Below are 15,760 nucleotides of genomic sequence, written 5' to 3'. Positions count from 1 at the left end.
TTCCCCACTATGCAGTGGGTTGAAACTGTCCCACTTGGAGTTCCTGCCTGTCCACTCTTGGCAGCCTGAGAGCAGGCTGAGAGCAGTTGCCTGGGTCTGCCGTGATACATACCTATACCCCTCAAGGATCCTCAAGGGTTGGGACCCCACTGCAGGTGATAAGGAACAGCTCTTTTGACCTGGCCACCCTGATACCATTGAAACAAAACACAAAGGCAGTGAGCAGCAGCATTATGTCCCTTGTTTTTGTTATTTTTCTTCCTTGATAGCAACAAAGGTCCCTTAGTCCATGTATTTTTATATGCTTGCTTTCAAAAATATATTCATTTTTTTATTTAGTGACTTTGTTTTTTTTAATTCAGTTTTTTGAAAGATTGTCATCAAAGTCTCTATGGAATGAAATTGTCAGCATGTTCTCCGGTAGTGACCTTTTACATAAGAAAGTATTACAGTGAACATTCCTGTGTATAATTTCTTTTTAATTCCTATTTATAGCAATAATTAATTACACTTTTCAAAAAATACATAATGGTGATTGTTGCTATATTAAGTGATTAGTGATTGGTTTTGGCTCTTTATAGTGAAATTTTCACAAGTCTATAGAAAAATAAGCAAAATAAGGACAGTATAAATGTTTCTAAAAATATGAGTTACATGTATGTTAATGCAAACACCCTTTCTAAACAAGGACTGTTCTTCAATAATATGCTTTGTTTTCTTTGTTTGATGTTAAAACATCAGTTATTTTATAAAGGTAGTAGATAGCTGTTTTGCTAGTGTTGTGGTTTCCAATAGAATGAGTTGGAAAGTATTCTCTCCTTTTGGGGCAAGAATTTGTGAAGGATTGTCGTTAACTCTTCTTTAAATGTTCGGTAGAATTCACCAATGAAGTCCACTGGGCCTGGACTTTTATTTGTGGGAGGTTTTAGAATTCAATCTCTTTAGGCCTATTCAGATTTCTATTTCTTCTTGGTCGGTTTCAGTGACTTATGACTTTTCTAGGAGTGTTTTCATTGCATCTCAGTGTTCTAATTGGATGGCATACCACTGTTCATAGTGTTCTCTTCTAATACTTTTCTTTTTTCCCTGTGAAGTAGATGGTAACATCCCATTTATCATTCTTGATTATAATTAATTTAGTCTTCTCTATATTTGAAAAGTATTTTGAGTCAGTCAAGCTAAAGGTTTGTCAATTTTGTTGATCTTTTCAAAGAACTAATGTATGGTTTTATTAATTTTCTCTATTTTTCTTTGTTTGCCATTAAAACATCCTTTTATTTGATGAATCAAGTAGATAGCAGGAGACTCCCTTTGTTCCCCTGCCACTATCATCCTCACATTTGCAAACTAAAAAATTAGAAAACCTCTGTTAGTCTTCCCTCCGCAACCATAAACACATACACACACATTTTAGGTTTTACCAGTCAATGAAATGCAAAGGCCTTCTTATCACTGCTCTGTGTTAACATTTTAAAATCGTTCTTTACACCAAGAATTGTGATTCTTTTTGTTCAAGAGTCTCGAGGTTAATTTATCTGACTTTCCTCCATAATAGAGTGTAATTCCTTCTGCTAGATATTTCAGATTGCTTTGGCTCCAGCCTACTTTTATCTTCTTTGAACTTTTTGATACTGATTTCTTTTGTAGCCCAATTGACCACATAGAGCACCTGTACTGTATACATGGTAATGTAGGCAGCACTCATCCCAGTTCTTTTTCTCTCCAAAGCTCAAGTGTTTTCTCCACTGAGAAATCATCTGGTTGCATAGCTTCTTGGTGACACGTTCAGAGATACCTCTTTAGCTGTGGACGGCAGTTCATTTGCCTGTGGGGCAGACACTGGCTGTTGTTGATGGATCACCCTGCTGTTGCCTCAGTTTGAGATGTCAGATAATTTTTATTTTAGTGTGTTCTCCATGCTGTTTGCCCGTGAGTGGTTTCTTCCATCTGTAGGATGCCTTGCACCAAGCAGGGTCGTTAATGAGAACTTTCATGTCAGGCAGACTTCAGGCCTGCAGTCACTTCCCCAAATGTGAGAATTTAGAGATTTGATGGCAAAGTACCTTTACATAGCCCAAACAATCTTCTCTATTTTTTTTTTTTTTACATACAATGAATGGACCAAAACAAATGTCTTTTACAGTAAACATTTTCTTTAAAAGTGAAATTATTATCAATCTTAAGAATATGAATGAAAGGCACCTGGGTGGCTCAGTTGGTTAAATGTCCAACTTTTGATATCAGATCAGGTCACAATCTCATGGTTCATGAGATCAAGCCCATGTAGGGTTCTCTGCTGACAGCCTGGAGCCTGTTTTGGATTCTGCGTCTCCCTCTCTCTGCTCCTCCCCCACTTGCATTGTCTGTCTGTCTGTCTCTCTCTCTCAAAAATAAATAAATAAACATTTTAAAAAATTATTTAAAAAAAATTAATTAAAAAATACTGTTGTATTCAGTTCAATTATAACAGAATTAAAGAGGCAGTTTTAGGATACATTATAAGTGAACATTTTTGTTGTTACTATGGGTTATGCACTATGCTAGTTTCTTTACATAGATTACCTTATTCAATTCAACAGTCCTATAAAGTACACAGGTTCTAGTTTTCCAAATAAGGGAAATGAATCAGCTTTTTAAATTTTTTTTTTAACGTTTATTTATTTTTGAGACAATGACAGACAGAGCATGAACGGGGGAGGGTCAAAGAGAGAGGGAGACACAGAATCTGAAACAGGCTCCAGGCTCTGAGCAGTCAGCACAGAGCCCGACGCGGGGCTCGAACTCACGGGACCGCGAGATCGTGACCTGAGCCGAAGTTGGATGCTTAACCGACTGAGCCACCCAGGCGCCCCTGAATCAGCTTTTTTTAAAAGTGACTTCTTCAACCATAAAAACTCAAAAGTTACTTGAAGGTATATTAGTATATAATGACACCATTAAGTCTTTATAAATATATCATTTTAATTTCATATTCAGTATTTCTACTAAAAATCTTTTAATCTATAATATATGTCTGTATATCTGCATTTGTAGCTACGTATGTATATATTTTTCCTAATATCCAGAGCCTACACTCTGCCAGTGTTTTGTTAGTTTCTTCTTACTTCCTCATTCATTATTCCATTTAATGGGCGTCAACTATATGCCAGCTTCTGTGCGAGGTGTGTGAGAACATAGCAGTAAATCAGATAGCCAAGGTTCCTGCCCCTATTGAGCTCACTTTTTAGCTGTGAGACTGATGACAGACAGGTATGCAACAAAATTGTAAATCAAACCAAGTTCTAACAAAGAAAGAAACAGAATAGAATGTAAGTGAGGGAGGGAGATGGTTAGACAGGGTTGTCTCAGAGAAGCTGACATTTGAGGTAATAAATGAAGAGTAAGAAGTTGGCACCCCTAAGAAAGCTAGCTGACAAGTATTACCATCAAAGGGAACAGTGATTGCAAAGGCCTGAGGCAGAAACAACTTTGGATGTCCTGGGAAAGAAAGGAGGGTTGAACATAAAAGGAGGGCCAGAGGGTTGATCCTGGTTTTCTGGGCTCTCGGAGGTGTTTAGATTTTATTATAAGTGCAACAGCAAATTACAGAATTTTAAGCAAGGGAGAGACATCATCTAATTAATGTGTTATAAAGGTCATAGTAGCTAGTTTGTGGAGAATTCACTGCAGGAAGTTAGGAGTCCATTGCAGTGGTCCACTTGAGAGGTAATGTTAGCTTAGACTTCTTATCTTATCAGCCAGGAAACAAACCCATCTACCATGGAAACTGAGTTATAAGAGAGCTTCCTAAGGTTTTTTCCTGTATCTTGCTACATAATATGCCATACTTAGAGACTGACATATTTTTATAAATGTCCCACCTCTGTCCATTTCACAAATATATAATATCTTTAGGATGACCTAGGCATTGCCAGAAGCTGGAGGGTTGTTGTTTTTTTTTTTAATTCCCCTTAAAGGAATTCAGAGTTTCTTCATCTTTCTAGATATGGGACTCCTGAGGCAAGCATCTGAAAATAAACAGTTCTCACCTGTTAATGGACAAGATACTCAGGTTCAAGCCTGTCTGACTTTGATTGTCTGTAATGCAACTTTGAGAATATGGTTTTTCCTCAACACTTAAAAAACATTAATGCAGTATAAATGATGGAATAAATTTGCTTTGAGATATCTTAAAAGGAACATTTGCATGAAGTTTCCTTACTAATTGATGAATAAGAATGACAGATATACTTTAATTTTACCAGTGTAAACTTGATATGAGCTTTAATAAATTTGTGTATCCGTTGTTAGAAATACAATTGTTACATACTGGAAGATTATTTTCCTTTTCAAATGTTTTTCTAAATAGTTTTAGAATGTGCTGGGCCTTTGAATCTCACTTGAGAGTTACTGAACATTAGTTGGGTATGAATATCGTGAGAAAAGGCTAGAACTATATTTAGAATATGTGCAAGCTGCCTTTCCCGGGAATCTTGCCATATTTTTTTCTACTTCTCCATTATCTTTAGTATGCAACTGTTAGTAACTGATTCTAAAATAGATTGTTAGTGTAAATATGCTTAATACAAGTTAATGATTTTGTATTATTTTTCATTTAAGGCCACCAGAATAGGGGAAAAAAAAAAAAAACCAGAATGAGCCACTACTTAAATGTTTTGTTTGTTTAGCTTTGTTTTTGATTCCTTGGAAAATGGATTTTTCCATTTTGTTGGGCTTTTTTTAATAATAAGTGAACAGTTCAGATCATTTGTATAAAACTTGAGTCAGTGGGGCCCCTGGGTGTCTCAGTTGGTTAAGCATCCAACTTTGAGTCAGGTAATGATCTCCGGGTTCATGAGTTTGAGCCCCGCATCGGGCTCGCTGCTCTCAGCACAGAGCCCACTTCAGATCCTCTGTCCCCATGTCTCTTTCTCTGCCCCTCCCCCACTCATGTGCACACTTTCCCTCTCTCTCTCTCTCTCTCTCTCCTTCTCAAAAATAAATAAAACATTAAAAAAGTGAGTCAATTGAATGTTTGCTTACTATTGGTGCAATAAAGAGAGAAGGAGAGAGTTAATAATACTGAATATAAAAATTTTCTTCTAGGGGCATCTGGGTGGCTCAGTTGGTTAAGCATCCTGCTTCTACTCAGGTCATGATCTCACAGTTTGTGAGTTCAAGCCCCACATTGGGCTCCATGCTGACAGCTCAGAGCCTGGAGCCTGCTTCAGATTCTGTGTCTCCCTCTCTCTCTCTGCCCCTGCCCTGCGCTTGCTCTCTCTCTCTCTCTTTCTCTCTCTCTCTCTCTCTCTCTCTCTCTCTCTCTCAAAAATAACTTTAAAAAAAAAGGAAAACAATTAAAAAAATTTTTTCCTCTGGTAAGGAAAATCTTAGAGTAATATGTTACATGTGAGAAAAACATTTTTCATCAAGTACTCTAAGCTCCTACTATTTACAGTGACTGTTTTAAATAAATAAATAGTTTTATTTAGCTATTTCTGTTATGGTGTCGTGCAGGCTAATAGCACTCAAAAGGTGTCGTCGTCATTACTAATGAACTGCTACTTGCAGTCTTTAAGCGTGTTTGAAAATGGTCAAGATTCCATTCCTACTCTGACACATTCAGTAGAGCATGTGGAAGTCCTCTGCAAACTACAGTGCTTTATACGATCATCTCTCTAACAAATCTTGACCTCAGGGTAAAAGTGCTCATTTGAAAAAAGAACAAAATTAATACAACCACCAAATTTTGTAAATAGATGGAATCTTAGAAAATACCTAATCTAATCCCCTAGTGTTTTACAGGCAGGAAAAATAAGGCCCAGAGTAGATGGGCAGCTTACTCAAACTGACACTTCTAGTTAAATACTTAATATCTTTTTTGTTGCATAAATTCATCAAATGGGATTGTCACATACACTTCTGTACTGCTTTCCTTTCCTTTAGAAGAAGTATTAGTGTAGGTATGTAATATATGAAACCTTCCCGTTTTATAGTCAAACTGCTTTGTTTTATTGTTAAAAATCACACACACACACACACACACACACACACACACACACACACACACACTCTTTAAGGGATGAAGAGATTTGTATTTTAAATGATTGCTACTAATCGCAAGCGTACTGATAATAAATATATCAATATGAACAAATCCACTTGCAGCCCCAGTTAGAGATTCCAAAGCAAATGAGAAGTTCAGAAGAAAGATAAAAGAGTTAAAATACCAAAAGACCCTGAGGCCAAGAGCTCAGGCTATTAAGATTTCCAGCTCAGAAAACTGCAGAACCATCCTTAGGGTCATCATTCCAGGCCCAGTAAAGACTAACGAGCAGTGAGGAGGGAGACGCCCCACCATCTGGTAGTAAAAGCAGTGTCTGTAATCTTTATGTGTAACCAACTTTCTTCCCTGTGATAGCACACCAGTGCAAAAGGAGCAGTTTTTCTTCATACTCTCTCAGGTGCTTCGTACCTTCATTCCACCTTTGTAGTCAGATTCCACCTTTACGGATGTACTGAAGGGTGGGTAGGGAGACAGGGAAGAACTTGGTGACTTGCAGGGACCTGACTGCACCCATGTTAGCAGGCGTGTGCCTGGTGGGTGTCACAGAAAAGAACTGTGTTCTTTCTATGGGAAGCATCAGGCTTTGACAAGTTTATAAAGCCCCTGAAAAATCAGCAAAAAACTCCAGAAACATTTTGAGACCAAAGTAAGATTCTAAATGAATTCTTTTTTTGAGAGAGAGAGAAAGAGATAGAGTACATGAGGTGGAAAGGGGCAGAGAGAGAGAATCTTAAGCAGGCTCCGCAGGGCTTGATCCCATGGTTGTGAGAGTGTGACCTGAGCCTAAATCAAGAGTTGGACCCTTAACTGACTGAGCCACCCAGGTGCCCCCTAATTGAATTCTAAAGGAAGAGTATTGATCAAGATTTGTGTACAATACCATGACTTCATTAATACATGTTTAAGCACTAGGATGCCAGTAAAGGGCCCAGGCCCTGAACCAAGTCAGGACATCTGGTTTCCAGTCCCGCCTTTTGATGCCTAGCTACTGAAACATCACTCCATATTGCAAGGTTCTCTTCATCTGTAAAACAGGGAAGGAGATGGGGATCTTTAAGGTTCCTTCCAATGAAAAATGCTTTGTGTCAGTAAGGTAATAAAAAAGTAACTCACCTTAAACTGTATTTATTTTTCTAGTTTGCTCCAAAAGTGCAAGCTTTTATGGTATTTGTTATTATAGATTTAGTTGTTGAATAGAAAAATCTTATTTTTTAGTTTAAACTGTTCTGACCTCTCCAAGCTACACAGCCCTTCAGTCCACTGCTCAGTCCCACAGCTGGGAGTACAGCCTTGCCTGGTAACAGTGGCATGCCTCACTTACACAGCCATGCCCTAGGGAGGTAGAGAAAGTCCCATTAGAAGTGGGATCTGCAAGGGGCACCTGGGTAGCTCAGTCGGTTGAGTGCCCAACTTCAACTCAGGTCATGATCTCATGGTTTGTGGGTTTGAGCCCCACATCGGGCTCTGTGCTGACAGCTCAGAGCCTGGAGCCTGCTTCAGATTCTGTGTCTCCCTCTCTCTCTGCCCTCCCCCACTCATGCTCTGTCTCTCTTTCAAAAGTAAGTAAACATTAGGGGCGCCTGAGCAGCTCAGTTGGTTAAGTGTCTGACTTTGGCTCAGGTCATGATCTCATGGTTTGTGAGTTCGAGCCCTGCATCAGTCCCTGTGCTGACAGCTCGGAGCCTAGAGCCTGCTTCGGATTCTGTGTCTTCCTCTCTCTCTGCCCGCTGCCCCCGCCCCCCCCCCCCCCCCCCAGCTTGCACTCTGTCTCTCTCTCTCTCAAAAATAAATAAACATTAAAACAATTTTTTTAAGTAAGTAATAAATAAATAAATAAATAAATATTTTTAAAAAGTAAGTAAATATTAAAAGAAGAGGAAGAGGAAGAAGAGGGATCTGCAAAAATACCGTGGCAGAGGAGTACTGGCTCCCAAATTCACATAATTCTTCATTTTCAGGATGTTATTCAACATAGGATGTTACATTTGGTATGGTGGAGTTCTTTAAGAGGGACCCTATCAAAATCTTCGTGTCTCCTTTTCTCATATATGACTCATTATACCTTTTTTTTCCTGTTTTATGTATTCATACCTAGTGTATGGTACTAGTTTGTCTCTAGATTTTTACACTCACTTACTGATCTTAAACTCTTCCTATGGCCATCATTTTATTGCATGAAGATATTCTGATGAAATTAATGTGACGTTGTGGCAGTTTGACCTATTCTATTGATTTGTTGATAGAGCACACATGTGCCAGCAGGGCAGAGGGAGAGGGAGCTAGAATCTTAAGCAGGCTCCATACCCAGCATGAGCCCGTCGTGGGACTCAGTCCCATCACTGTGAGATCATGACCTGAGCCAAAATCAAGAGTTGGACACTCAACCAACTGAGCCCTCAGAATAGGCTCCCCTGGCCTATTCTGTTTAAAGGGAGCGCATAAAGTTAAACTTCCATTTTTTTATTCTGCTGCATGTTTCCAGTACACTCTCCAGTGTAATGTAACTGAACCATGAGACTAAAATAATGATACATATTTTTTTCTGTTTGCAGAGTGTTCGACCTACACCACAAAATGACGCTATAACGGTACACTTTAAACCAATTACGTTAAAAGCTTCAGAAAGTAAATATACCAAGGTTGCAAGTATTAGTTTTGATGGTAAGTATTCGGCTTTCACTCTCTAATGGGGTGATCTTATTTTGATAAACTAGAGACATCTGTACTGACATCTTCATATAGAAATCCTGACCATTTTACAGTCAGATTTTGTATTACTGCTTAGGTTGGTTTATCTTATAAACCATCACAAATTCTTATTTGATTGCTTCATGAAAGAAAATGCAGCTTCATAAAGTGAAATTAGTATTAGCAAATACATTAGGATTGGATTAAATTTTTGTAATCTGGGCTTTCACATATATACCTAGTGAATATATAGTATTTAAGGTATTTACCTTAATTATGAAGTCATTATTTTTTGTAATTGAGTGATAATGTATTTGAGTTTCAGAAGCATGTTTGAGAATAGAAATAAAGTATTCCCTGTAACAGTTTCCTATATTGGCTTTTTAAACAGGGAAGACAGCTCTGCCTACCTAAAATAATAGCCTTTATGATAGCATTGTCAAATTAGATTACTATGATTTCAAACATATATATTGTATATTTTGATATTTGAAATGTTAACCCAGACTTTAACCTATCTTAGTAGCATGTTTTTATCCAGCTTTATCCCCTATACTAGAACATTTATTGAATTTGCGGTCACAAAAATTTTTAAATAGTGATTTGATAGCTGCTTAACTATGTATGTAATTACATTTAATAAGAACTGAAATCCAAATGGGGCTTTTCTCATAAGGGCCCTTGCAGAGTGAGGAGCCCTGAAGCTTATACTTTGGCTTTATCATGGAGCCACCTCTGCTCGTAGCCCACATTTCACACCTACACTCCTCATCACAAGAGAGCATTTGATCACTGTGATCTACCGAGTATAGCAGAATATTGGAAGACTCTGCACAGTGTTTGTGAGGGCATCTGTGCTTACTCCTTGCACTTGAGGGCTCTGGGGAGGATCGGAAGCAGTGCACAATCTGGGTGCCAAGCTTTAGTGTTCATCCCATGAGCTCAGAGAAAACTCCCAGAGAAATCAAGATTAAGGGGCACCTAGCTGGTTCGTTCAGTGGGGCATGCAACTCTTGATCTCAGGGTCATGAGTTTGAGCCCCATACTGGACATAGCACTTACTTAAAGTAAATAAAATGTTCAAAAAAGTTTTTTTTAAGAAATCATGACTAAATATGTGGCATACTTTCATAACCCAGCTATCAAGAAGTAGTACTGCAGAAGGTTTTGATGCCACAGTTATTTCCAGATCTTTGGTAAATTATCTTCTCTGTTGCTGGGATACCACAGTCATGTCCACCAGTATTAGCATCAGCAAGTACATTGTCTTCTCTTACTAAGAAGAGCGGCCAATAGTAATTCCTGACCCTAAGAATGTTTAGGATCCATCCTTCTGATAAATCCAAGCAGTGGGGGAGTGTTCACCAGGAACAGTTGTTCTATGTAGTTCTCCCACACTGTTCTTCTCCAGCTCCTGAGTTGACAACCCAGTGCAGTATTTCCCTTCTTGATATAAATGAATGTCAACAATGTTGGTTCTCCTGAGATCATAGATGCTAAAATAGTATTTCTTAAATTATGTAAAATTTAATATAAAGGAAAAGCATCTTTTAAAAGTAAATGATTCGTTTCTTAAAAGTGGTTTTTAGGGGTGTCTGGGTGGCTCAGTCAGTTAAGAGTCCAACTTTGGCTCAGGTCATGATCTCGTGGTTTGTGAATTCGAGCCCTGTGTTGGGCTGTGTGCTGACAGCTCGGAGCCTGGATCCTGCTTTGAATTCTGTGTCTCCCTCTCTCTCTGCCCCTCCCCTGCTCATACTCTGTCTCTCTCTGTCTCTCAAAAATGTTAAAAAAAAAAAAAGTGGTTTCTATTACCATGGGAATGGTGTCACCTTCTCCCTCCCCTTCCATCCTCCCATCCATAGTAGGAATATTGTACAGCCTCCTAAAATAATAAACCTAGTAATAGCCATATAACAAGCAGAAAGAAATGAGGTTTAATGGGAGGCATTTTTTTAAGTTTATTTTTTTATTTTGAGAGAGAGAATGTGTGCACACGTGGAAAAGAGAGAGAATCCCAAGCAGGCTCTGCACTGTCACGTGGAGCAGACGGAGCCTGAGGTGGGGCTCAGTCCTCTGAACCGCGAGATCATGACCTGAGCCGAAATCAAGAGTTGGACGCTTAACTGACTGAGTTACCCAGGCACCCCTTCTTATCTGGGGGGGAAAGGGGGGCAGAGGGGGAGTTTTTAAAATCTGAAATCACTGTCTATACATAGCCACATACTAGATGTCATACCCTTTTTGTTGTTGTGTTGTTGTTGTTTGTGCTAAAGTTGGATTACACACATTTGCAGAACTAACTGGAAGTGTTCCTGAAGTACCTTAAGTAGGATAAAGATAAACAGCTTCTTTATTTGCTTTGAAAAGAACATCTAATGGGTACCCAGAATGGATCCAACTGAATCTATTTCTGTAATTCCAGATGGATTTATTCACAACTGCTACAAAATGTAAAGATTTTACGTCATCTGTAAGGGCAATATGATGGCAGGGAGAGTCTTATACTATGAGTTCGGGTAGGCTAATACACAACACCAGATGCTTCTTGCACCATGCTACTTTCTTGGTGTTTATAACAAGACTCTGGCCATACAAGGAATGTTATTTCTTAATACAGCTGTAAACCAGGGGTTCTCCATGGGGGCCAGTTTTGCCTCCTAGGCCAGGGGACATTTGTCAGTGTCCACAGACATTTTTGGTTGTCATATCTGGGGGCTGCTACTGCTATCTAACAGGCAGAGGCCTGGATGCCACCAAGCATCCTACAAAGCACAGCACAGCCCCTGCACCCCAGAAAGAACTAACCTGGCCTACAACGTTACTAGTGCCCAGGTTGAGAAGCCCTGGTGTGAGGAAAGTCATGGCTTATGGCTCTAGGGAAATAGCTCAAATACAGTTGTTTTCCTCCTGAATTGTGTTCACTTGTTAATTCCTTATCTGTTTAATCCCATTACTGGAAAATTAAAATATTTTTCTTCTTTTGGATAAAAAGTGTGATAATGTTATGTAAAATGTAAAAGTCTCCTCTTTGCCAATCTGAAACTTCAGCTTTGTTTTTAAGATTTTGTCAGCTTACATCAAGTCACTCTCATCCTGCTCTGTATATAAACTCTGATAGCAAAAGGTGACAGAGATTATTTTTTATGCTTCCTTTTAGCATCAAAGGCAAAAAAACCGTCTCAGTTTTCTGGGAAAATAACTGTTAAGGCAAAGGAAAAGAGTTATTCTAAACTTGAAATACCATATCAAGCAGAAGTTTTAGATGGGTGAGTTTCTTTTTAAAGTAAGCTTTCTAAGTTTTCACTAATCAGTAAATTTTGTTTTCCTACTCATTGACCCTAGCAAAAGTAGTATCCAAATTCACATAAACTCCATGGAATTGTTGAAAAGAACAACTTCCACTGTAAAGGAGAAAAATCTCCTGTTTAACTTTTTAGAAGAAAAAGGTAAATAGGATGATATAATGTGGGCTTAAATAAAGTCTTAATGATTCAGTAATACAATAGAAAAATGAATCTATGATTTTTAAATAATATTCAAATCATTGAAGCTGTTTCTGTAATTCCTTCTGTAACATACAGTCAGTTGTGGCTTGTTATTAAGGTATATTGTCACTTGAAACAAAATCATTTGTATTCCTTAATAAACTTATAAACAGTCTTCTAGAATTACAGCTTTTTATAAATGGGCAGTAAAATATGTAGTTCATTTTCTGATTACACTTGAAATAATAATAGTTCAATATCCCTCTTGGTAGGGACTCATTTTAACAAAGCTGGTTGCAATAAAATGATGAACATGATTTTTCTTAAGTAGCTTAAAACTTTTTCTGTTAATACGTCCTTGATTTTATTTGACTTCATATAATTCAATAGAGAATAATTTTTTATATTACATGTCAATATTTTGTAAGCTAAGTTTTGTTTTAAATCATGTGCAATCTCTAAAATATTTATAGTTATACTTCTCCAGTTATGTCCTTAATGCTAAATGTAAAGTTATTAAAAACAGAAGAACTTAGATTTTAAATTAACACATGGAGGTAAAAATGATTTGTTTATGTTTTTTCAAATAGTTATTTGGGATTTGATCACGCTGCAACATTATTTCACATCCGAGACAGTCCTGCTGATCCTGTGGAAAGGCCAATTTACCTTACGAACACTTTCAGCTTTGCAATCCTCATTCATGATGTATTGCTACCAGAAGAAGCCAAAACAATGTTTAAAGTATGTCTGGGAACACCCATACTTTTGATTTTACTAATCTATCAACTAGATGATGCTGACACATTGTTCTTTTTCTCTCCCCTCACTTCCTAGGTTCACAACTTCAGCAAACCAGTCTTAATTCTTCCAAATGAATCAGGATACATTTTTACTCTGTTTTTTATGCCATCCACATCATCCATGCACATAGATAACAATATTTTACTTATTACCAATGCTTCTAAATTTCATTTACCTGTGCGGGTATATACAGGATTTTTAGATGTAAGTATGTTACCTACCTTTAAAATTTTAACTCTACCCATCTTTTGTGTGTTCAGCTATTATTAGGCAATCATTTTGTACAGGTACATACTTAAATTTTGCCATTTTCTGAGCTCTACAAGTTGGTGTCATCCCTCCTCAGTCAGTGCTTTTCAGATAACTGGTTTTCATCCTTCCCAGCGGCCATCTCTTATCATGTCACAGTTGAATCCTTCCCTTACAGCTTGTACTTAGATCTTTCCCACATTGTGCTTTCTCTTGGTTTTGCTTTTAAACTGTTACAATCATGGGGAAAGTAAAAACAAACTAAGTAGGAGAAAATAATAAGCAGAAAAAAACAATACTACAGGGAGGGTGAAGAGGAAAGTATTTAAGGAAGAGATGACTCAAACTAGGAAATACAAGGTGAAGAAGAGAGTCAAATAATAAAGGTGAAAGTAAGGTGGTAAAGACACACAGTTGGGATGGTAGGAAAGAGTAAAGGTCTTTCTAATACAGAAAATAAGCCAGAGGAAAAAAAATCCAAACTAAGCTGTCCTTAGGATAATCAATGAAAGAACTTTAGATGAGAAATAAAACTGATAAGAAAGATATAAAAGCTAAAAAGAAAATGAGAACATATAAAGATGTAATTCTCCAAAAAGCCAACATCAATAAGAATTTCAGAGCTGGGGATAATTACAGAATTATCCCACTTCTTCATTTGTTTTGCTTGAATAATTATATATCATGGCTGCTCTCATGAATGCATAATGTTTCCTGAGACCAAGGATTTTTTGCCTCATCCTCTAGGGCTCCACTTAACCTTCCCTAGTACTTTATCTTCCTATTTCTTTTATGTGCCTTTAGAGAAGCAATATTATTCCATAGAGACTATGAATGTTTTCATTTCTGATTACTCAAAATATTTCATTGTACAGAATGCTTAATTATATTTTATATATGTGTATATTTGTGTTTATTGACATAAAATATAGAAAGCTTAGGATATCTTCATATAGCTACTTTCTCTTGATAACATTCTTTTATGTAAATGTGATTGTATATTTAATCTAGTTCTTTCATATCTTTTCAGTACTTTGTATTACCCCCTAAAATAGAGGAACGTTTCATAGATTTTGGCATATTGAGTGCTACAGAAGCAAGTAACATTTTATTTGCAATTATAAACAGCAATCCAATTGAGGTAAAAAAATATATATATGTTTTTATTCTAAATCACATTTAAGGATTTTATGCTAGTGCTGCAATAATCACTTTCATATCTTTCTCTTTTTTAAGTTGGCCATAAAAAGTTGGCACATCATAGGAGACGGTTTATCGATAGAACTTGTAGCTTCTGAAAAAGGCAATAGAACTACAATAATTTCAAGCCTTCCGGAATTAGAAAAATCCTCTTTATCAGACCAGTCGTCAGTAAGTAAATTTTCTTATTGTTGCCTTAAACTTAGATGTATGTCTAAACCCCAAGTAAAAAACTATTCCTACAACACATATTTCAGTTAATATTTTTGTGAGATTCATAGTAACATTTGTTATTTGATATTAAAAGGTTCTTGTGGGTAATCTACTTCAACCCCTCCTTTTATATTGAGGGCACTTGAAGCCCAAAGGAGTAAGTTCTGCCTTGTCATAAAAAGTTCTATAACAAAACTTAAATAATCTCTTTGTAACACAAGTGTCATTATAAGAGAAATCCCCATAGGTACTAAACTAACCCTGTGTTCATTGAATTTACTTGGCCAAAAAGATGGCCCTGCACACTGGCAGAAAGTGTTTTCGATTATACAGAATATTTGTGGCCAGTTTTCTGTACTGATGAGAAGAGAGTATCAGTGAAGCAAACACTGTTTGATCCCTTTCTAGATCTCCCCTTGTACTTCTACTCTGTTGTATAAATAGGTACATTTGGTCATAAAGGAGCATGAAACAGAGATAACAGATATATTAGTCAAAGCCCTTTCCACTACTGAAAGTGGAACTTGGAGTTTATACCTACTCAGAACAGAACTAGTAGAGTCACCTTGTGTGAGGAGGAGCTTAACATATCATCCATTAAGCTAAGGATAGAACTTTTTGTGGCAGTTTTAACAAAAGAAAGGTAAAATGTCCTTACGCACAGAGATGGTTGACAAATAGGCTTCCATGGAATGCCATAGGCTATAAAAATTGATTTAAACAGTTTATACTAGAAGGATCCCCAAAAATAGTTATTTTGGAGAGCAGTTTGGCAATATATACCACTCCTGGGAATTTTTCCTGTGGAAATAATTTGAAGAAGTAAAAGCTGAGAGAATGGAGATGTTTATAGTAACATTACTAATAATTCAAATACTTGGGAACAGTCCAGTACATAAAGTAAATCATGATTTTATGATTGAATATGAAGTAAATAAAAATTTGATGATTGTGTGTAGAAGCTTGGAAGAGGATTTATGAAAAGGGGGAAAACAGTACTGACATATATTCTAATTGCAACTATGTAGCATTCAAGCTACATAATCAGATATTTGTGAATAGTGGTAATTTATGG

At 37.1% G+C, this 15,760-nt stretch overlaps 1 protein-coding gene across 1 annotated transcript in view; it reads left to right on the top strand.

Moving 5' to 3' along the window:
• The window catches only part of TMEM131 (transmembrane protein 131), a 237,807-nt gene that overhangs the window by 166,091 nt on the left and 55,956 nt on the right, over positions 1 to 15,760 (top strand). The window contains exons 12-17 of the mRNA XM_060608021.3: positions 8,599 to 8,707; positions 11,892 to 12,000; positions 12,810 to 12,963; positions 13,057 to 13,227; positions 14,303 to 14,413; positions 14,509 to 14,643. Coding sequence (XP_060464004.2) covers positions 8,599 to 8,707; positions 11,892 to 12,000; positions 12,810 to 12,963; positions 13,057 to 13,227; positions 14,303 to 14,413; positions 14,509 to 14,643 — 789 coding nt within the window. The remainder of the gene's footprint in view (positions 1 to 8,598; positions 8,708 to 11,891; positions 12,001 to 12,809; positions 12,964 to 13,056; positions 13,228 to 14,302; positions 14,414 to 14,508; positions 14,644 to 15,760) is intronic.

The sequence above is a fragment of the Panthera onca genome, chromosome A3 (assembly GCF_046562875.1).
Source record: "Panthera onca isolate mPanOnc1 chromosome A3, mPanOnc1 haplotype 2, whole genome shotgun sequence".
NCBI lineage: Eukaryota > Metazoa > Chordata > Mammalia > Carnivora > Felidae > Panthera > Panthera onca.
This window is presented reverse-complemented; position numbering and strand designations above follow the sequence as displayed.